The sequence below is a fragment of the Nicotiana tomentosiformis genome, chromosome 2, assembly GCF_000390325.3.
Source record: "Nicotiana tomentosiformis chromosome 2, ASM39032v3, whole genome shotgun sequence".
NCBI lineage: Eukaryota > Viridiplantae > Streptophyta > Magnoliopsida > Solanales > Solanaceae > Nicotiana > Nicotiana tomentosiformis.
This window is the reverse complement of record NC_090813.1, coordinates 179,199,615-179,221,401: the sequence shown is the minus strand read 5'-3', so window position 1 is coordinate 179,221,401 and position 21,787 is coordinate 179,199,615. Positions and strand designations below refer to the sequence as shown.

General features: G+C 34.0%; 2 protein-coding genes across 4 annotated transcripts; one reads left to right on the top strand and one right to left on the bottom strand.

The window, feature by feature from the left end:
• Positions 1 to 1,450: 1,450 nt before the first annotated feature.
• Positions 1,451 to 3,393, top strand: LOC138906178 (uncharacterized). The gene is made up of 4 exons (XM_070194703.1): positions 1,451 to 1,978; positions 2,029 to 2,247; positions 2,660 to 2,909; positions 3,188 to 3,393. The coding sequence occupies exons 1-4, from the start codon at positions 1,451 to 1,453 to the stop codon at positions 3,391 to 3,393; spliced, it is 1,203 nt and encodes a 400-aa protein (XP_070050804.1).
• A 5,349-nt stretch (positions 3,394 to 8,742) lies between these two features.
• Positions 8,743 to 12,006, bottom strand: LOC104087591 (probable serine/threonine-protein kinase PBL9). Of its 3 annotated transcripts, none has more exons than XM_009592107.4 (7): positions 11,871 to 12,006; positions 11,539 to 11,651; positions 10,709 to 11,025; positions 10,413 to 10,548; positions 10,179 to 10,321; positions 9,958 to 10,081; positions 8,743 to 9,466 (listed from the first exon to the last, which is right to left on the bottom strand). In XM_009592107.4, the coding sequence occupies exons 2-7, from the start codon at positions 11,588 to 11,590 to the stop codon at positions 9,024 to 9,026; spliced, it is 1,215 nt and encodes a 404-aa protein (XP_009590402.1). In that variant the 5' UTR covers positions 11,591 to 11,651; positions 11,871 to 12,006; the 3' UTR covers positions 8,743 to 9,023. The 3 variants fall into 3 exon arrangements, with proteins under 3 accessions (XP_009590402.1, XP_009590401.1, XP_033509695.1); XM_009592106.4 differs by having other exon boundaries at positions 11,866 to 12,001; XM_033653804.2 differs by lacking the exon at positions 11,871 to 12,006 and having other exon boundaries at positions 11,539 to 11,804.
• Positions 12,007 to 21,787: the final 9,781 nt, after the last annotated feature.

The following is a 21,787-nucleotide window of genomic DNA, read 5'->3' as shown; positions in this document are numbered from 1 at the left end:
AATAGTTAAAAAAGGATCAAGTGCGTAAAAAAACTCAATATTTTAGTATTAAAGATGTCTTCACTCTACAATCCATTTCCATACCTAAACTAGGCTTATAATCCAAATTTGTGTAAGAAACGGTACATAATATCTCAAAAGGGAGGAAGAGTCCCCCATAAGTTATTGATTAAAAACAACCTCCTCTTCGCTTTGTAAAGAGTCATTCTTTTGGTTGGTTATTAAAGAGCTAGTAAATGGATTGGGATTTGCAGTGCATGAGAAACTATCACGACCCAAAATCCTAGCCAATAAGGGTCGTGATGGTGCCTAACACCGCTCGCTAAGCAAGCCAACACAATAAATAATACAAAGAGAAAAGCAATAAATATCTGATAGTTGGACAAATAACATAACGTAAAAATAATTTTGTGACAACATAATAAGTTCTAAAATTAATAACTAATGTAAAACCACCCAAAGATTTGGAGTCACGAGTACATGAGCTTCTAAATCCAACTAAATAAAAGGTTCTAAAAAAAAATACAACATTGTCCAAAACAAAATGGAAACGGTTTAACAAAAATAAGAAAGTGACTCCAAGGCCTGCGAACGTGTTAGCATAGATGGCCCAATTGATAGACTTGCTGAAGGCCCAACATAGTAGCATGCCTAATATTTATTTGATTGTACTCATTTTGTATAAGGACCGAATATTACACTTGTAAAAAATATCTTGCAATAATGAAAATTAAGCTCATGTTCTCCTCTTAGATATTTCTCTCTCTCTCTCGAACATTCTAGGGTTTGTCCAAACTGAAATTCTTCAATTTCTCTCGTTCCATTTACAAATCTCACATGGTATCACATCAAACATGGTTGGTTTCATCATTTTCTACGATTCTATCGGTTTAATTTTTTGATTTTGAAGGATTTTCACATCGGTGATTCTTCGTTTTCTTCGGGTTTTGGTTATTGATGCTGATTCTTTGGTGATCGAGCAATTTCAGCCACAGATTTGGAGTTTGTATATACGATTTGAGGTAGCGATTCATTGGTTGTTAGTCTTTCACAATATTACTACAATCTAGGGTTTCCTTTCTCATATTTGGTGGTATTTCTCTCTACTTTGTTAATTTGCATTATTTTTTGGTACAATTTCGATTGTTCATTTGCATCCTCTTTGATTCGGATAACTATGGTTGTTGATTCTACCATTCCCACTACTTCTGAGTCTTCAGAAATTAGTCCTAACTTTAGTGTTGATCCTTTCCATCCCATGTACCTTCATCCCTCTGATACTCCATGGACAGTATTGGTTTCAGTCCCATTCGCTGGTATAGAATATGGTGAATGGAGAGAGGGAATGATCATATCTCTTTCTACAAAGAATAAACTACTCATAAATGGATCTTTCCCCAAACCTGACTCCAATTCTAGGCTTTACCCTCAGTGAGAGAGGTGTAACAGTATGGTGAAAGCTTGGATTATGAATGCCCTTTCCAAGGAAATATCTAAAATTGCCCTCTATTACAAAACAACCAAGGAAGCTTGGGATAACCTAGAAGAACATTATGGAGTTGCCAATACTTCTAAATACTATAGCATCCAAAGGGCTATAACTACCACTACTCTGGGGTCTTCTAACATAGCTACCTATTTCACAAGGTTGAAAGGCTACTGGGATGAGCTTGGTACTTGCACATTTGGCAAACCATGCACATGTGGTTCTCTTCTTGAGTTTATTGAAGGCCAACAACTCATTCAGTTTCTTTCTAGGTTAAATGATACATACTCTACTGTTCGAAGTAACATTCTAATGGTGATTCTTGTACCATCTATTGGAAAGGCATATTCTCTGCTGATTAGGGATGAGAAACAAAGAGAGATTAAGTCTGATGCTCCAATTTTTTCTTCTGATTCAGCTTCCTTCCTTGCCAATTCACAATCTGCTCCTGCACCTCCACAATACAATAATCCTAGAAATTACACTCAACGAGTTAATTTGATCCTAAGAAGTCCCTAATATCTTGCAAGTATTGTAAAAAGACTGGACATACAGTGCACAAATGCTACAAACTCCATGGGTTTCCTCCAAATTTCAAATTCACCAAAAACAGGCCTCCACATGAAAGCAAAGTTGTTGTTTGTGCACAACTGGAAACATCTTCTGAGATCTCCATGGGTCCTGATACTCAGAATGTTGATGTCTCTCCACATGGCTTCTCAAAGGAGCAGTATGCTCACCTCTTATACATTTTCCAGCAGGCATAACTTACCTCTCATCCACAGTCTTCATCCTCAACTGCTTATGCCAACTTTGCAGGTCTGGTCAACAGTACTGTTTTTAATAAAGATGGTTCTTTTGCATGCAATGCTTCTAAAATAGATTTAGTTTCTTGGATTTTGGATTCTGGATTCTGGTGCCACTAATCACATGATACCACATAAATACCTATTGCACAATATTCAACCTCTGTTGACACATTCTCTCATTACATTACCTAATGGTTACAAGGTTAAAGTCACATCTGTTTATTCTCTTTCACTGTCTTCTACTATCATTTTAACCAATGTCTTATTAGTGCCTTCCTTTCAGTTCAATTTGATTTCTATACATCAACTCCTTACTCAACTCAATTGTTATGATATTCTTACTACTATATCTCTTTTCTTACAGGGAACTTCTCTGAAGAGGCTATTGGAAATTGGTAAAGTGGATCATGGTCTCTACATTCTTCACATGCCTTCCACTGCATCTATTTCTGCCCCCGTTTCTCTTGATCATTTAGTAACTACTGTAGCACCTATTGTTTCTGCTTTTCCATCAGTTTCTCTTATTGTTTCAAACAATGATGTGTCACCTAGTGCATGCTCTTTACACACTAGTGTTGATGATGTTTCTTCATCTTCTGTGTTTTCAACCTCATGTAATTCTATAACTATTAATAAAAATGATGTTTTGAGGCATCAATGAATGTGTCACATTTCTTTTGTGAAAATAATTTCTATCCCACATCTGTCTTTTAAGTTTTTAGCAAAATAATATTTTACTTGTCCAATATATCCCAAGGTAAGACAACAGAGAACTCTTTTCCCTGATAGAACCACTCATTCTTCCAAAGTTTTTCAACTAGTTCACATTGACTTGTGGGGACCCTACCATACTACTACCTACAATGGTTTTAAATATTTCTAACCATTGTAGATGACTACAGTAGGGTAACCTGGACTCATTTACTCTCACGTAAAGGAAATGCCTTTTCCCTTATCAAGGCTTTCATAAACATGGTATCCACTCATTATGGTACCACTGTCCAGACTATAAGAACAGATAATGCTTTTGAACTAGGATCGTATACTTCCTATGTTGAATACCTTTCTTCCATTGGAGTTTCTCACCAAACTACTTGATCACACACTCTACAATAAAATGGTGTTATGGAATGAAAACATAAGCACTTATTGGAAACTGCTAGAGCCCACTGCCCACCAAATACTGGGGAGAGTGCATTCTTACTACCACTTACCTAGTTAACAGATTTTTCTCTACTGTTATTTCTAGTAAAACTCCATATGAAGTGTTAAATGGTCAACCTCCTTCTTATGATCATCTTCGATCTTTTGGTTGTTTGGCCTATGCTTCTGTTCCTATTTCTCACAAGGATACGTTACAGTCCAGAGTTATCCCTTGCATAATTTTGGTATATCCCTCTGGGAACAAGGGATATAAACTACTCTATTTATATACCAAATCCATTTTCTATTCCAGAGATGTCTCTTTTGTTGAGTACATCTTTCCTTCCACCTCATCTCCTTCTGTGTATTTCCCGACTTCCTCTCAACCTTCATCTTATCTTTTGATATCACTTCCTTCACTTTTCCTTCTCCTTCTTTACCCAATACTTCTTCTTCCTTTCCTACTCTCCATGTTCCCGCTTCACCCATTGTTGCTCATTCACCTTCTCCTTCTTTCATGCCTCCTCTTAGAAGATCTTCTAGGCCTTCTAATCCTCCAGTGCAATTAAAGGAATGCAACTCTATTCCACACTTTGTCACTTCTTTACCCCATCTTCCTTCATCCAGTTCCAAGAATTCTACTGCAGCATGTATGCAAGAACCTCAACATTATCAATAGGATATATCAAACCCTGCTTGGCAGGAGGCTATGCTCAAGGATTTTCAAGCCCTTGAGGCTAATCAGACTTGGGACATTATTCCCCTTCCTCCTGGCAAGAAAGTCATTCCATGCAAATAGGTCTACAAAAATAACAATCTGATGATAGTATTGAAAGATACAAGGCTAGGCTTGTTATTAGAGGTGATACTTAAACAGCTGGCATTGACTACAATGAATTTTTTTCTCTAGTTGTCAAATTCACTACTATTAAGTGCCTCCTTGATATTGCAGCCAAAAGATCTTGGATTGTTTACCAACTTGATGTAAACAATGTCTTCTTACATGGGGATCTTTCAGAAGATGTTTATATGAAAGCCCCCCTTGGATTGTCTGTTTTTGCTCCTGCCACTGCTTTTTCTGGGTCTCCTCTTGTGTGCAAACTCAAAAAGTCCCTTTATGGACTCAAGCAATCATCAAGATAATGGTTTTCCAAACTATCTTTTGCTATTATCTCCATGGGATATCATTCTAGCCTCAATGACTATTCACTTTTTATTAGATCTTTATCAGCTTCTATAGTTGTTCTTGCAGTTTATGTGGATGACATATTATTGGTTAGGGATGATGTTGAGGAATTGGATTCTCTTAAGTCCTTCTTGGATAATTAATTCAAAATCAAGGACCTTGGTGATGTGCACTACTTCTTGGGTCTTAAAGTTTCCAGAGTTCCCCAAGGTTTTCTGTTGAATCAACACAAATACACTAAGGAATTGCTTGCTGAATTTTACTGTTCATATTGCTCTCCTGTTGTGGTTCCATTGGATTTGAATTGCAAACTTAATAGTGAATCTGAGGTATTACTATCTGATCCTTCTCTCTTTAGGAGATTGGTGGTAAAATTGAATTTCCTTCAGCATACAAGACCTGACTTGGCCTTCTCCGTTTAATATTTGAGTCAATTTTTGCATGCTCCCAGGTCTACTCATATACAGGTTGTTCTGCACGCCCTTAGGTATCTGTTGAATGATCCTGCTAAGGGTATTCTTCTTAATAATTCTTTGGATTTCTCTCTTAAGGCTTAATTAGATTCGGATTGGGTTACTTGCTATAATTCTAGGAAGTCTGTTACTAGGTATTTTATTTCTTTGGGTGGCAGTCCTGTTTGTCTTAAAAACAACTTACCGTTTCCCTCTCTTCTGCGGAGGTTGAATATCGAGCCTTGTGAAAAACATAGGCTGAATTGACTTGGCTTGTCCGTTTATTACATAATCTTGGTGTCACTGTTTCCAGCCTTGTGCCTGTTTACTGTGATAATCAAGCAGCCCTCAGCATTGCTAAGAACCATATACAACACGAGCAGACCAAACATATAGAACTTGATTGTCACTTTGTGGGAGAGAAGCTTGCAGATGGTTTGATTTCTCTTCATTTCATCTCCTCTTCTTCTCAACTGACCGATATTTTCACTAAATCCTTGTTTGGTGTTTCGCACAATCTTCTACTGGGCAAGTTGGGAGTTCTCTCACCCCACAGCTTGAGGGGGTGTTAGCATAGATGGCCCTATTGATAGACTTGTTGAAGGACCAACATAGTAGCAGGCCCAATATTTATTTGATTGTACTCATTTTGTATAAGGACCGGATATTACACTTGTACAGAATATCTTTCAATAATGAGAATTAAGCTCATGTTCTCCTCTTAGATATTTATATCTCTCTCTCTCTCGAACATTCTCGGGTTCGTCCAAACTAAAATTCTTCAATTCCTTTCATTCCATTTACAAATCTCACAAGGATGCAGCTCTACCTCAAATCACTGTCTAGTATCCACTAAGTATCTCCTGGGACTCCGCTGGTACTAATATCAAAATCTGCACAAGTAGTATAGAAGTATAGTATGAGTACCACCGACCCAATTTACTCAGTAAGTGTCGAGCCTAACCCCGACGAGGTAGTGACGAGGCTAAGACAAGACGTCTATTAAAAACTTGTGCAGTTATATACATAAAGCAACGAAATAACAAATAAAGCATCAAAAGTAACAACATGGCGGGAATATGTAGAAAGGGCAACAAGTGGAACAATAAGTAAGAATCGCCAATAAACCTTTTTCAAAATAAGCACCGAAACCATCAAGTCAAGTCCATATTTTAAATATCAAGTCAAGCAATAAAGTCAACAAGTTGCACGGCATCACCCTTCGTGATGTTACTCTCATCCTCACCATATATCATAAATGTAAGTGTACGGTATCACCCTTCGTGCTTTAACCTCTCATGATAAATAAGCATGTGCATGGCATCACCCTTTATATTTTTCACTTTTCCTCACCAAGCAACAACAACAACCCAAAGTATCAAGCAAGGTGAGAAGCAAATTTCAACCTCAACTATAGTGTTAGAATAAGCAAATCCAATTTTCAATATCACAACAATTTTAACATAAGCAATAAACACGAAAGCGGATAGTCAAAGAATAAATTATCTATCTACGGCATGGAGGGCATAGTAAATGAAACAACTTGGTGCAAATAGGCAAATTCCACCTGCATGCTTTAACCTATGACAACTCATATACACTCGTCACCTTGTATAAACGATGTCCCCACACATAATTCATGTAGCAAATAGACCAAACAAGTCCTAATTCCCTCAAGTCAAAGTTAACCACGACACTTACCTATTTTCGGAGTCAAATCAATAATCATCCATGGCTTTTTCTTTAGAACAAGCCTCCAAACCAATCGAATCTAGCCAAAATAGTTTAAACAATTTGAAACAAGCTTTAGAAACTACCCACGAGTGAAAAATGTTCAATCTTTAATGAAATTGAAAAGGTCAACAAAAGTCAATCCGAGACGCACTTGGTTGAAATCTGAGATTCGGATCAAATACCGATTACCCATTCACCCCGAGTCCGATTATGTGATATTTATTTCGAAATTCGACCTCGATTTGAGGTTTAAATCTCAATTTTACAAAATTCCTAAATTCTACCCAAACCCCTAATTTATACCTTGAAATTCATGGATTTGATGTTAAAATTCATGGACTGGTAATTGTAATTGATTGAAAATAGTTAAAGTTGCTTAACAATGAATTTGGGAAGAAAATCCTCTTCAAAAATCACCTCTAGAGAGTTTAGGGTTGAAAAATGGTGTAAAATGAGCTAAGTCCCGATTTTTTCAATTTTTACCCAGCTGCAGATATCGCAATTGCAAACTCTTCTGGCAATTACGATTCGCAAAAGCGAACCACTGATCGCAAATGTAATCAGTGTCCCAATTATGTAGTAGTCGCAAATGTGACATTCCCTTCGCATTTGTGAAGGCCCCCAACTCGCAATTGTGGACATAGCCCAAATTCTGCAAATGTGAGCCTGACTTCGCAAAAGCGAAGCTCGCATTTGCGAGCAGATCTTCGCAATTGGGAGACCTGCAGCCCAGTTGCACCATATATTGCATCAGCAGTTCATTTCCTTTCCAAAACACATCTGAAACTCATTCGAGCCCTCATGCTCCAATCTGAACATGCACACAAGTAAAATAACATCATACAAACTCGCACCCGGGATCCCAACCAAACATGCGTACAAGTCCAAAAATATCATACAAACCTACCAAAATCGTCAAAATACCGATATGAGGTCGTTGACCAAAAATATTGACTGTGGTCTACTCTAACCTCATTTTAAGTCAAAAATTATATTTTCTTCAAAATTTCACATAAAAGCTTTCCGGAAAAATGACACGGATCACGCACGCAAGTCATACAATATCAAATGAAGCTATGAGAGGTCTCGGAACATAGAAATTAAGGTTAGTACTCAAAACGACCTATCGGATTGTCATAAAAATCCACGACCAAGATGACAATTGAAATTTTATTAAAACAATATGATCTAATACGCTCAAACAAGTTAAATTACAATATGCCAAATTTAATTTACTTTAATACCTCAAACAGGTTAAATTACAATATGCCAAATTTAATTTTGCTTTAATACAACACCGTGCATCGCACAGATACTAATGCTAATTGATTAAAAATAACCTTCTTTTTCGCTTTATAAGAGTCATTCTTTTAGTTGGCTATTAAAGACCTAGTAAATGCGCCAAAAGGTAAAAGTAGTGGATTTGCTCATATTCCTTCTACTTAATTTTATACGACATGTTTGACTAGAGAAGAAATTTAAAAACGAAAGAAATAATTTTTGTGTATATATCAAAAATACCATTAGAACATATGGGCTTAAACATGTTATAACATTTTTGTGATTGTAAATGCACCTTATTTAAGGTAAATGGGAAATCTAAAATTAAAGAGCTTCCAAATATAAAAAAATATTCATATAAAAAAAAAAGATAACTGAAAAAATGCCACATAAAATAAAATACTTCTGTGTCTATCAATTTTATGAAGACTTTAGATGGAAGGATAAAATACCCCATGTTGTGGCGTACCTCATCATTGAAAAATTATACTATGTATACAAAAAATGTACTTCGTATATAAGTCAAAAATCACTTTTAATACATGTAGGTTAAATCTTGAACACCCTTATTCACCACTGGCCCCACCTATGACACATTCTAGAAAGGGGATGTAACAAAGAAGAAAGCTGAAATAAACATAAATCAATAACTTGACTGTGAAAAGGTAAGAACTTTTCATCAAGAAAAAAGATTTGTCAATATCAACTATGCAATAGCACTTAGCACCCCCATACTGTGTGTTAAAAAAAAAAATCTTGTGACCTGTGAGCAATCCTCATGTTACAAACACATTCAATACATTTAACCAAAACAACTATACAATCAGCTGATTCTGCAAATGTGCAGGTTCTTCAGCAGCCTCAACTACTTTTCAAGCTTGAAAAAACATAAAGACAACATGAAAAAGGCATCTTCCAATCATTTCTTAGAATTATTTAGCATAAAGGGGTGAAGCAGAAGGTCTTGGATAAGCAACTGAAGCATGTTTATTACCAACATCACCAGCACTCCGTCTACGTGGTCTAGGCCGGTTGTTACCGTGGCTGCGAGTATTACCTGCATCTTTAGATTGTTGATAAAGTTGCTCTAGTTCTTTAACAATGTCACTCATGCTTGATCTAAACCGAGGATCTTTGGATAGGCACCGCAATGCAAGGTTAGCTACTTTACTCGCCACGTCCATTGAATACTGGCCTTCAAGACGGGTATCCAGAACACGGAAGACCTTACGTTTGTTGCCTAGGTAAGGTTTAGCCCACTCCACTAGGTTATGTTCTCCAGATGGTCTATTCTTGTCGATTGCCCTACGACCAGACAGCATTTCGAGGAGGACAACTCCAAAACTATACACATCACTCTTGCTAGTTAAATGACCTGTACCAAACAGATGAATTAGAAGGGAGATGAGCAAATAAATAATCCAGGGTACAAGTGATTTATGATAACATTTGTTTGAACTCAAGGTGTAAAGTCAATCAATAAGTACAAGGGTTGCTGATTTCTGTCTTATATTCAGCTGATTAAAGTGTCAACATCAAGAAATCAATGTTTGTCAAGAGAGAACACAGAGGAACCGTGAACTAAGAGATGGAGCTCAAGTGCAAATGGATTAGACATGAATGAGGTTCTTGAGAATAAGCAAGAAATTGAATCTTAAGGAACACGACTTAAAAAGTAAAAAAAGAAAACTGCACGTTAATGGATCTTGGATAAGAGCAGAATGCAGATGTTCCATCATAAAGGCAAAGATGCCCTGATCAGTATCTGTCTCTCGTTCCAAATTAATATGATACTCCATTGAAGTTGACTTAAATGGGAACAAGAAATGAAACTAATGCACGAGTCAGAAGAAAAAGCAACTGTACCAGTTGCCATGTATTCTGGAGCTGCATATCCATAGGTCCCCATAACCCTTGTAGAGACGTGGCTTTTATCACCTGTCGGTCCATCCTTTGCCAATCCAAAGTCTGAGAGCTTGGCAGTGTAATTCTACAATGTTATAAGAGAAACATCACAACCAAGTAAGCGAAAGTTCGCTGGTTCGTAATAAGCAATTGCACAAAGATCTAATTCGCAGCGGACATACTGAATCAAGCAAAATATTCGAGGTCTTGAAGTCTCGATATATCACTTTTGTTTCAGCACTATGGAGAAAAGCAAGCCCCTTTGCAGCTCCAAGAGCAACCTTCAATCGCAGGTTCCAAGATAGAGGCTGGAAATAAGAACCTCCTGTTACAGAAGAATGTACACTTTTACTCCAAAGGCGTCGATGATCATAGTTTAGAGTTGAAATTACAAATGCCGGAGACAAAGAACTCACTTCTGAACAAATGGTTTTCCAAGCTGCCCCGAGGCATGAACTCATAAACCAAAAGCCGGTGTTCATCCTCCAAGCAATACCCGATCAACTTTACGAGATGAGGATGAGAAAACTGTCCCAAATAGTTTACTTCTGCCTATAAACATAGAGGCACAATAAAAGTTAGAACACAGACAACCTTTACAATTTTGTGACACTCTCAGATAAGAAAGTATTAGCACTTAAACAGGCGCTGTAATAAGTAATGACAGTTCATGGGATAATCAGTGCACTTAAATGGAACATAAGAAACTCACCAGCCATTCCCTGTGACCTTGAAAACCTTCTTGATTTAGCCTTTTCACAGCAATGATCACACCTGTCCCGGGCTTGGTAGCTGCAAACGTGTTCTCGTCGATCCACCCTTTGAAAACCGAGCCAAATCCACCTTCTCCCAGTACACTATCGGGACGAAAATTCCTAGTGGCCGTTTTGAGATCAGAGAAACTAAAGCTCTTCAAATTGGCAGACTGCAGTATCTCTCCTTCACTTCTTGGAGCCAGTGGCACGGTTGAGACCCTCGAGCTTGGATTGCTATCATATCCATCTGTACTAGCAGATCTTGAATTTAGCCCTGTTAACAATTATCTTAATATATTAGATAACTTGCTTTAAATGCCACTATCCATAAAAAATTAGCAACAAATAACCTCATTAAACCACAAACAACTACTTAAAACCAGAGATAGCAACATATATACTAATTAGGAAAACTCTTATTACCAAATAGTAGGGGTTTTATAATAACAAGTTAAAGATTAGCAAAAACTCCAACAACAACAAACCCAGTGTAATCCCACAGCTGTGTACGCAGAACTTAGCCTTGCGAAAGTAGAGACGTTGTTTCTGATAAAAACCTCGTCTCCAACTAGCCAATTTGCTGAAAGCCAAACTTATATGATGATGAAGTTGATTATATTTTAGTTATAAAAACTAAGACATGATCATCTTTAGATAAATTAATGAAAATTGAAAAAAAAATCAATCAAATTTGCAAATTGTTCAAGCATTCAAGAAGTAGAAAAATCACACCTTTAGTAACAAAACAGTTTAAACTTAAAGAAGAAAGTTTGAAATATGTTCATACCTGTATGAAATGGGCTTTCAGCTTTAATTCTAGCACTCAAACAAATCCCCATTAGAAAAAAATAAAATCACCCCTTTTGAGCTTCCCTTCTTCTTCAACAAACTTCTCTTTCTCTGTATATCACAGAACACACAATCACTTGTAAAAAAACAGAGAGTAAATCCAAGTAGCTCAAAGCTGAAATATATGAATATAAAAGAGAAAACCCTTTTTACAGCTCCCACTAAATGACTTTTTTTTCCATCAAGAAACAAGATTATTAAACTAAGAGAAGCAAAATAAAAAATAAACTAAAAGTAGAGACTTTTCAAGAAAAGAAGCACCCACCCCACCTCTACTTTTTTCTTTTCAAGAAAAGTCAGGAGGTAGGAAAGATAAGAAGATGATGGCTGTTTGTTGTAGAGCTTTCTTTGAAGCTGAGAGGGAAAAAAAGCCAAAGGAAAAGAAAGAGCTAAATTTGACTTATCTTTAGCATTTGGTTTATAATCAATATAGTGACTTTAGAGAGAGAGAGAGGAGAGGAAGGTTGGTAGAAGGGGATATTAATGGCGGCATGGGTCCTACTTCCCAATCTTTAAGCTGTCTCTCTCTTTGGACTGCTGGTCTTTAATTCACACACACACACACACTTGACAGTACAAAGAGGTTGCTTTGATTTTGTATTTAGTGCCATTTTACTCTACCAAGCTAGGTGAGGTTTGTAAAGCATGGCAATAATTAATTATTGAATTTTTATATTATTATGTCATTTAAAAATATTATAGGGAAATAAAAAACACTCCATCATTTTAAAAATAAGATAGTTTACTTGTTGGGCTGCTACTACTGATAAAGATGATATAATGAGTGTAAATACTGCTTATACTGACAATATATAAAATTTAAATTTTTATATTATTTACCTCAATCTAAAATAAGCTAGAATCAAATATATGAATTCGTATCTAAATTTATCTCTCTCCAAAGTTATATAGTATAAATATAGTGAAAGTATTTTATATTTTTTTACTAGCATATAAGTTAGTGACAAGATTAAAAGAGTTTTTGAAAATATTAGATCTAAGCAAATGTATAAATATCACTAAAATTTAATCTCAACAAATTTTTATAGCTCATATAAGAATTTTCTTTATACCCTATTTATTTGTTAAATTTGCATTAATTCCAAAAAATTGTAAGTCATTCAAAATATTGTAACGAGTAATATAAAACTAATCTTATTAAAATAAATTCTATATTCAACAGACTTGAATATAGCTAAATACTGTAATAACTAATTTGAAATTGAAACATAATTAACATGATATACTATAAGTAATTTTAACCTACAAGTAGTGATATTTCGTCCTTTCAACCCTTCTACAAACAAATGTATACGAATTTAACTTAAAATAAAAAGTGTCAATCTTCTTAATATGAAAGATGAACAGCACGTGTTTAACAACTAAAACTAATTAAGTTTATTTGTTGAAATTTTTAAACGCAGGGTAAACAAGTGCTCCATTTCACTAAACAGAGATGAAATGTGTAAAATTTTGATATTACAAGACTCAAAATGAGAATTCGTGAGTTTATTGAGATTGTCGGATCCCCTTTACTCTTAACTAAAAATCTTGAATTTGGATTAAAATTGATTTTTTTTTTACGTGAAGTGACCCCTTCTTAATTAATTTACTCGATACGAACTTTGATTAATCAGCAATAAATTTTGAATACTACATAATTTTTTTAAAAAAAAAAAACAACTGTGGATCTAGTTCATAAATATGAACACAACACAAATAGTCAAACACTGTCACATTGTCACGGCAAAACATATGGAGAAGTCTCACTTTATGGTTGCCACCGATTCATCACTTTTTTGGTGGTTCACCTCATTCTTACACCCGTACTATGTAGTATACCAACAAACAATTACCATTTGAATTTTATAAGTTCTGAATATATTATTGAATCTATAATATATCTTAATTATTGAATTCGTAATTAAATATTTATATATATTTAATAAATTTCCAAATATATACAAGATCTAAGCAATTAAAGCTACTGAGTTAAAGCCGGACCCGTAAGCAATATCCTATCTTCGTCCCTAAAAGCAACATCACTTTTTTTAGTTTTAGTTTTACATTTGGTGTTCGATACCTATAGTGCAACTCATTTAAATTAGTATTCACATCGAAAAATTTTACTTCAAAAATAAAGCGATTCCTAACAAACACAGTTTATATGAAAACCTCTAATTAAGAATAAAGTAATACTTACCATTCTATCTCTGACCTCTATTGATAATACAACAGTCACATTTAAATCCACCGACTAATGGATAGGAATTAGGAATCTCCAAATAGTTATTAAAACAAACAAAGATTATTTGGCAACTTAGCAAAGAGAGTTCAAGTCAAGGGAAGCAACAATCACCAGTTTTCTTGGATTATAAGCATATAAGGAAACCAAAACAAATTCGTGATTCACACCCAATCAACCGACATTTCTGATTTCACGCATATTCCTACATATGCTATCCAATATACGTGGATGCTAAAAAAAGTAAACAAGCTAAATCATGAATTAATACATAGAAAAGTAGAGAGAAAATGAGGATATAATCTCCTACGTTTGATAACAAATTGAATAAAAGAAAATAAATAAAAAAAATGGGCAGTGCGGTGCACAAAATATTCTGTATTAACGCAGAATTCAGAAAAACGTCATGCCCTAAGGGATATAATGTAGACCGCATACCATAATGCAAGCATTAATGGCCGTTTTCGCGGTTCGACCCGTAATCTAACGATCACGCGAAGACAACACTCCTTTCTTTAATTCACATGCACAAGAACTTTATTATTGCTTCAAGATTGCCTTTCAAATATAGAAGAAATTTATTCTATAAAAATTATATATGTTTTATTTTTAGTTTTTCTATGTTATTTTTTATTATTTCCCATAAAAAAGATCATACGACTAACTAATCATAACACAAATTCAAATGTGTTCAAACTTTTTGGATTTCTACATATATAGTATCAAATTTAAGAACCTTTAAAATGAAAAGAGAGTTATATATATAAATTGAAAAATAGAATAATAAATTCGAAAGTAGCATTATTGAGTTGCTTAAACATTAGAATATCACATAGAACTTATTTGGTCCTATCAGAAAATAGTTACTAAAATAATAAGGCAATTCTAATTTTTTTCGGATCTGGATACGTGAGCGTTAGGATGACAGATTTTGATTAAGATTTAAGTGATGATAAGAAATAAATAATAAAATAAAATGTCGTAATGGGTTCTCAGCAAAAGTACGTACGTCATAGGAGGCAAGAGTCAAAGGGTTGGCATCATTTGTCAGCTTTTGAACGAGATTGACGCTCACCATATTCCTTTCTATTTTAATTTTAGTTCGTATAAAAAGTAATTCTTTCCATATTTTAAAATTATTTATATTTAAACAAGGAAAAAGGGTCAAATATACCCTTTTACTTTCATATATTATCTACATTTAACTTTCGTTATACTATCGGACTAAATTTACCCTACTGTTATACTATCGGGCCAAATTTACCCCTACAATCAGCAAACTTTTAAAAATACTCCTTAATCTGTTACGTAATCCAAAATCTCTCAAATTCTTTTTATTTAAATCACTTGTTGTTCTTCTTGCTCTATTATTTTGAAAAATTATTATTGATGTGAATGTTAAAGTTACTAGACTATATAAATTATTCATAATTTTTTTAATTACCAATGCATCCATTTCTCTTCTTGTAATAAATAAAATTGGTTTAGAATTTTATTTATTTTTCAGTCATATACGCACAGTAGAATTTAGTGGGTCTATTTATTGTGTATTATATGCAGTTGATCATCATGTATGTACATGTATATTCAAATATATTTTGTCATTGCCTGGTTAGTATAGAGTTTGATCGACTAACTTAAGAGTGCACAATGTGTAGGCATTTAATTAAAGCAAAGTTGAATTAGGCAATGTAAAGTCTCTAAGGAACTTCAACTTCAATCACTAATACTTGCAAAGTCTCCGTATATTTGGTGCAACGAATTCATTAAAATTGGGATGTTGTAAATACTTTTAGAATTTTGAAAAGCTGCATAATTTAGACTTTTCAATTTACTATACTTTGTTTATTCGATTGTATTATTTAATATTTTTTTCTCTTATTTTTTCTCTAATTCAGAAAGCAGGTAAATGCCATTATTTTAAAAATATTGGACCAAGAAGAATAACAAGTGATTTAAATAAAAAAAATTTGAGAGATTTTTAATTACTTAACAGATCAAGGGGTATTTTAAAAGTTTGTTGATTGTAGGGGTAAATTTAGCCCGATAGTATAACGGTAGGGGTAAATTTAGCCCGATAGTATGATGGAGGTTAAGTGTAGACAATATATGAAAGTAGAGGGGTATATTTGGCCCTTTTCCCTTTATACAATGATGAAGCGGAAGAAATATTATTGAAGTGATTGGGAATTATGATGTTGGGAATTCTAAGGGCAATTATATGCACAACCGATATCAGTCGAAAATTAGGGTCGAAGATGACGAGTTGGGAGCTCCGTCTGGATCCATGTATCAGAACAGGACAGCTACTAAAAACCAAACGGAGATCGACAGAGAACAAAGGTCGAACAGAGACCGATATCAACCGTACGTCCCAGATCGGATGAACAACGGTTCGACACGCAACACCGGTCGGAACAATCGAAGGATTGATCGAGGGAAAAATTCTCGGGGACTTATGAGCAAGAGAGGCTTTGATAAATATGCCGATCCTATAGAAGCACCTCAGTTATCGGAATATAACTTCAGCGTTGATGCATCTGCCATTGTGTCTGCTATCGGACGCATCAAAGATACTAGATGGCCTCAACCAATGCAGACCGATCCTGCCCAAAGGAATCCCAATCAAATGTGTAAATATCATGGCACCCATGGCCATAGAACAGAAGATTGCAGGCAACTAAGAGAGGAAGTAGCCCGGTTATTTAACAAAGGCCACCTTCGGGAATTTTTGAGCGATAGGGCGAGGAACCATTTTAAAAACAGGGATTTCGACAAGCAAAATGAGTAGGAAGAGCCGCAGTACGTCATTCACATGATCATCGGCGGTGCCGATACCCCTCAAGGACCAGTGCTTAAACGCACTAAAACATCGATTGTGAGAGAAAAGCGATCTCGAACTCAGGATTACACACCCATAGAAACTTTGTCCTTCAATGATGAAGATGCAGAAGGGGTCGTACAACCTTATAACGATGCACTGGTAATATCCGTACTCATGAATAAAACTAAAGTTAAGCGTGTGTTGATTGATCCAGGTAGCTAGGCCAACATCATCAGATTGAAGGTCGTAGAGCAGCTCGGCCTGCGAGATCAAATCATACCCGCAGCCCTGGTTCTAAGCAGATTCAATATGGCATGTGAAACCACCAAAGGCGAGATAATTCTACCAATAAACGTGGCCGGAACCAACAGGAAACGAAGTTTCACGTGATCGAAGATGACATGAGGTACAACGCCCTTTTCGGAAGGCCATGGATCCACAACATGAGAGTTGTACCTTCGAACCTATACCAGGTCCTCAAATTCCCAACATCGAGAGGAGTCAAAATAGTGTACGGAGAACAACCAGTCGCAACAGCTTTTTTCTCTAATTCAGAAAGCAGGTAAATGCCATTATTTCAAAAATATTGGACCAAGAAGAACAACAAGTGATTTAAATAAAAGAAATTTGAGAGATTTTTAATTACTTAACAGATCAAGGAGTATTTTAAAAGTTTGCTGATTGTAGGAGTAAATTTGGCCCGATAGTATAACGGTAGGGGTAAATTTAGCCCGATAGTATAATGGAGGTTAAATGTAGACAATATATGAAAGTAGAGGGGTATATTTGACCCTTTTCCCTTTATACAATGATGAAGCGGAAGAAATATTATTTAAGTGATTGGGAATTATGATGTCGGGTTTAATATTTAACAGAGATAAAAATATCAGATAATTTATTTTTATTTGTTTGAATTTTGATGAATAAAATTTTTTGATAACAGTCAACCCTCTCTATAATAGTCTCGTTTGTTCCGATAATTTTTGACTTTTATAGTGAATGACTGTTATACACCTATAATAACATTTTATATTTAAAATATTTTTTGGCCGTTATATATATAATTATCCAAGTATCAATTATTTATCCTTTACTAATGTTACATATAAAAAGTAAGAAAATTATTGAAATTCAAAATCTTAAAAGATATGGATATTTCACTAGTTAAATATTGAAGAAAGCTAGCATATTATTAATAAATTCATAACTAAATGTATACAGATTTAAACTCTAAAGCACACATTTAAAACTACTTAGAAAAATAAATTCTTTTAGGTTAATGGAAGAACTTCGTAGTTGTATTTCATAGATTTTATTCTCTTACTAGCGATATAACGCTTGAATTGGCGAAAATTCATCCAAATTTTCAGCAAAAAAGTATCCAAGAGCTCTCACTTGAAGATAATCTAAGAGCTTAATAATTAAATTTTTTATATAAATATTTTTTGGCGTTTGTCCAAAGAAAAAGATATCATGTGCAAATCTTCAAATCTTATGCCTTATGTAAAATAGAAACTTTGTGCAATGGAAAAGATTGTGTGCATATATTTAGAATTATTATTAGTAACCTTGAAGATTCTACATGGTTGTTATAGAAGGGTGATTTTACAAAGAACGTTCTGCTATAAACATAGTTGTTGTTGTTGTTATAGGTAAAAAGACTGTTATAGGGAGGTAAAATATTACACAAAAAATTGGCTCTGACGAAAACTTGACTTTATATTGAATGGTTATTATATAGGGATAATGTTATAGAGATGTGTGATTATATATACAGATAATATTCCGTAAAATTAACCAAGATACACACTACCTAATCCGAAACACCACATTTATTGAACAAAAGTTATTCATGACCTTTCAATTATTTTTCCCATTAGTTTCTTTTTTCCTTACGGACTAAAAAAACGACAGATAGGATTTTAGCCGTACCAATAAAGAATGACACTTGCTAGTACTACTCTAAATAAATGCTTAATTCAATGAGGTAGGCCTGACCCACATTTATTCAATATTTGTGCTAATAGACGGTAATAAAAAAAATTCATTTATTTGAATTTTTTTTATTTTTTCCGAAATCAGTATTTGACCGTAAAATTTTTAATTTTCACTTGAAGATAAATTTCGAATTTTTTTGAAAAATTAAAAAACTTCAAAAAGTTATTTTTCGAAAATTTCCACTTCAGATCACTCACAAAAATTTCAAAACAGCCCATAAGTATCATCCGAAATTATTTGGGGTATGTGCATGCTGCTTTAAATACAACAGTTATAAAAAAATAGAACAATAACAAATTCAGTATGGTCCCACAAGTGGGATTTGGAGAAGGTAGATAGTACGCAGACCTTACACCTACAGTAAATATAGAGAGGTTGTTTCGAGTAGACCCTCGGCATGAGGAAAAAATAAGAATAAAACAGTAACAACAAGAAATGACGAGAACTAAGGTAAGTTATAAAAAAATTGTGGTATTTAAACTAGTAGTTTTAGTACCACAACTTCCGATCTCCTTATCAGTAGTTTTATATGACACCGTATTAGTAATCTTGGATGTTTATCATTATAAGATGTTGCTTTTGCTTCAATTTTGCTATTATTTTGTTGTTGTCGCTGTTTTTTTTTATGACTCTTTCGTTACTTTATCTCTGTTGCTTTAATGTTGTGACTATGATGGTCTGAGCTGGGAGCTTATTAGAAACATCATCTTTACTGTATAAGGTATAAGTAAGATTGCGTATATATTATTCTTTCCGGACTTTACTCGTGAGATTACACTAAATTTTTTATTGTTGTTGTTGTGGTTGTTATTATAATAAAAATCATGACATGTTGTTGTAATTTTGCACACGCATTATTGATTTATTATCATAAACTTAATTTGTATATGAATTTGCGTTTAAAACTGTAGAGATTATCAGAATTTTTATTTTTCAAAATTACTATTTGATAGTTTGATTTACATAATATTAAATGAGAGGTAAAGAACAAGAATAGTGCTTATTACGGGAATCTTACAAAAATGTACCATATAAGTTTCAACTTACCAATCTCTAGTAATTAATCATAAACTTATCAAAATTAGCTAAGCACATATAAAAATTAAAAACTCAAATAAATAAGGTTCTTTCTTTCCATGAATCACACGCAAAAATCTCCTTTCATATATTTAAACGTGATCAGCAACATTATGTGCAAGACGGAAAGAAAATTTCATGGATGAGATAACAAATAAGGTGATGAAATACAACATATATATATATAATATTCTAAAAATCTAAGCTAAAATGACCTTTTTCAATTGGTACGGTTGAAATGCATTGGAAACATATAGATGAGTCAATATACAAATTTTGAGAAAGATTGGAGGGGATTTGGACTGATTTGATATCAAAATTAGTAGTTAAAATCGAGTTCAAAAATTAATTAAACTCAAAATACTAATTTCTAAAACCTATTATGCTACTTCTATTTAAACTAAGTTATTTCAACTATCTTTATTAGCAAGACACAAAGTATTCTGGCGATTATGAGTAGCAAACTACAATGTATTGAATATGTTTCCTTTCATATAATTTAGATTCTTGGTTTCTTTTACGTTATTGTAGAATAGTTGATGGATCTATACTCTAGCCATCTTTCATTTTTTTTAAATTTATCACCCTTTAAACAATAAAAATGTCTAGAGAGTTTTGCTAAGTCTTATAAAAGAATGTATGTTATTACGTTCTACTTCTACTGGTGAGTTTTACATGATGTTTAAAAAAATACCGAAAATTAACCGAACCGTATCGATACCGAAGAGAAACCGACGTGATTGGTACAGTTTCGAAAAGTCTAATTTTGGTTATACATAATAGAATAACCGAAAAATTGGTATGATACAAATTTTATAAAATAACCGGCCGAACCGAACCATTGACACCCCTATTCAGAATCACAACTCTTTTAGTTAATTGAATTCAAATAAATATTTATATATATTAAAAAAAATTCTTAATACAAACTTAGGATTTGCCCTAAATCAACTGGGGAATCCGTAATTTGGTCATTCCTTATTAATATACATAGATATCCACGTGTACTTCGCAGACTTAAAGATACTATTAGGACCTTCGAGAAAGAAAAATTATTATTTGGTGCCTATCAAGTTTGAAAACTAATTTTGCTAAAAGTTAGAATGGAATCATATTGTGGGGACTATATCTTCAATTAGCTTCAAAACTTCTTTGTTTTTTGAAGAAGAAACTTTAGGGAAGTTTCTTGTAAACTAATAAAAGGAATTCACATGCAGACATCTTTACATTGTAATTTAATAATGTAAGTTTACAAAAAAAAATGGACCTCAAGATTTTAAATGATCAATGCCGCCTTAGAATGTTACAAAACAAGACCCGACCATTCTGCTGGTCCAACGTAACTGGTCGTCAACTTTAACGAATCTTACCATTTCATTCTAATATTAACTTAACGTCGTTACGAATTCATAAATTTCAAATTCTAAATCTATCTTTAAACTTAGGACGGGCGTCAATTTTGTAATCGATATGTTAAGAACTTAAAAAAATTATCTTCGACTAACTCAACTCTAAAAGTTTTGAATATAAGTGGTTATAATTACTTTAAACCATATAAAGACAATAGCTCATCACCTAACCAACGTAAGGTTCCAACATCCTCAGAGGACTAAAGAGGGATATTTAGAGTGTGGAAACATAACATAAATTACCCAAGATTGGATAGTGTTGGATTAAGAATGCGCCTTGCTTTAATATCATGTTAAGAAAATGAACTTTAGACATGATTCATCTCCGAATTTAGCATGTTAAGTGCCCTGTATTGGTTTAGGGCATGCATTTTTATTTCTTTATATGATTTTACATAATCCTCACATCATGATATTAGAGTTAGAGGCCTCCATATTTTTGGTTAACCTGACGTTGGGACCCTGTGTAATGTTGTTCATGATTTAAATATCTATCCATGGGTGTGCGTTGGTGTTAGATATCTCACGCTAGTTAAGATAATGAAATGTTGTCTCCTTATATCGTAATGAATAATTTTCACTTTATGAATCAACTTTTGGAATTGAATCTGACCCAAACTCCATTAGTGAGAAT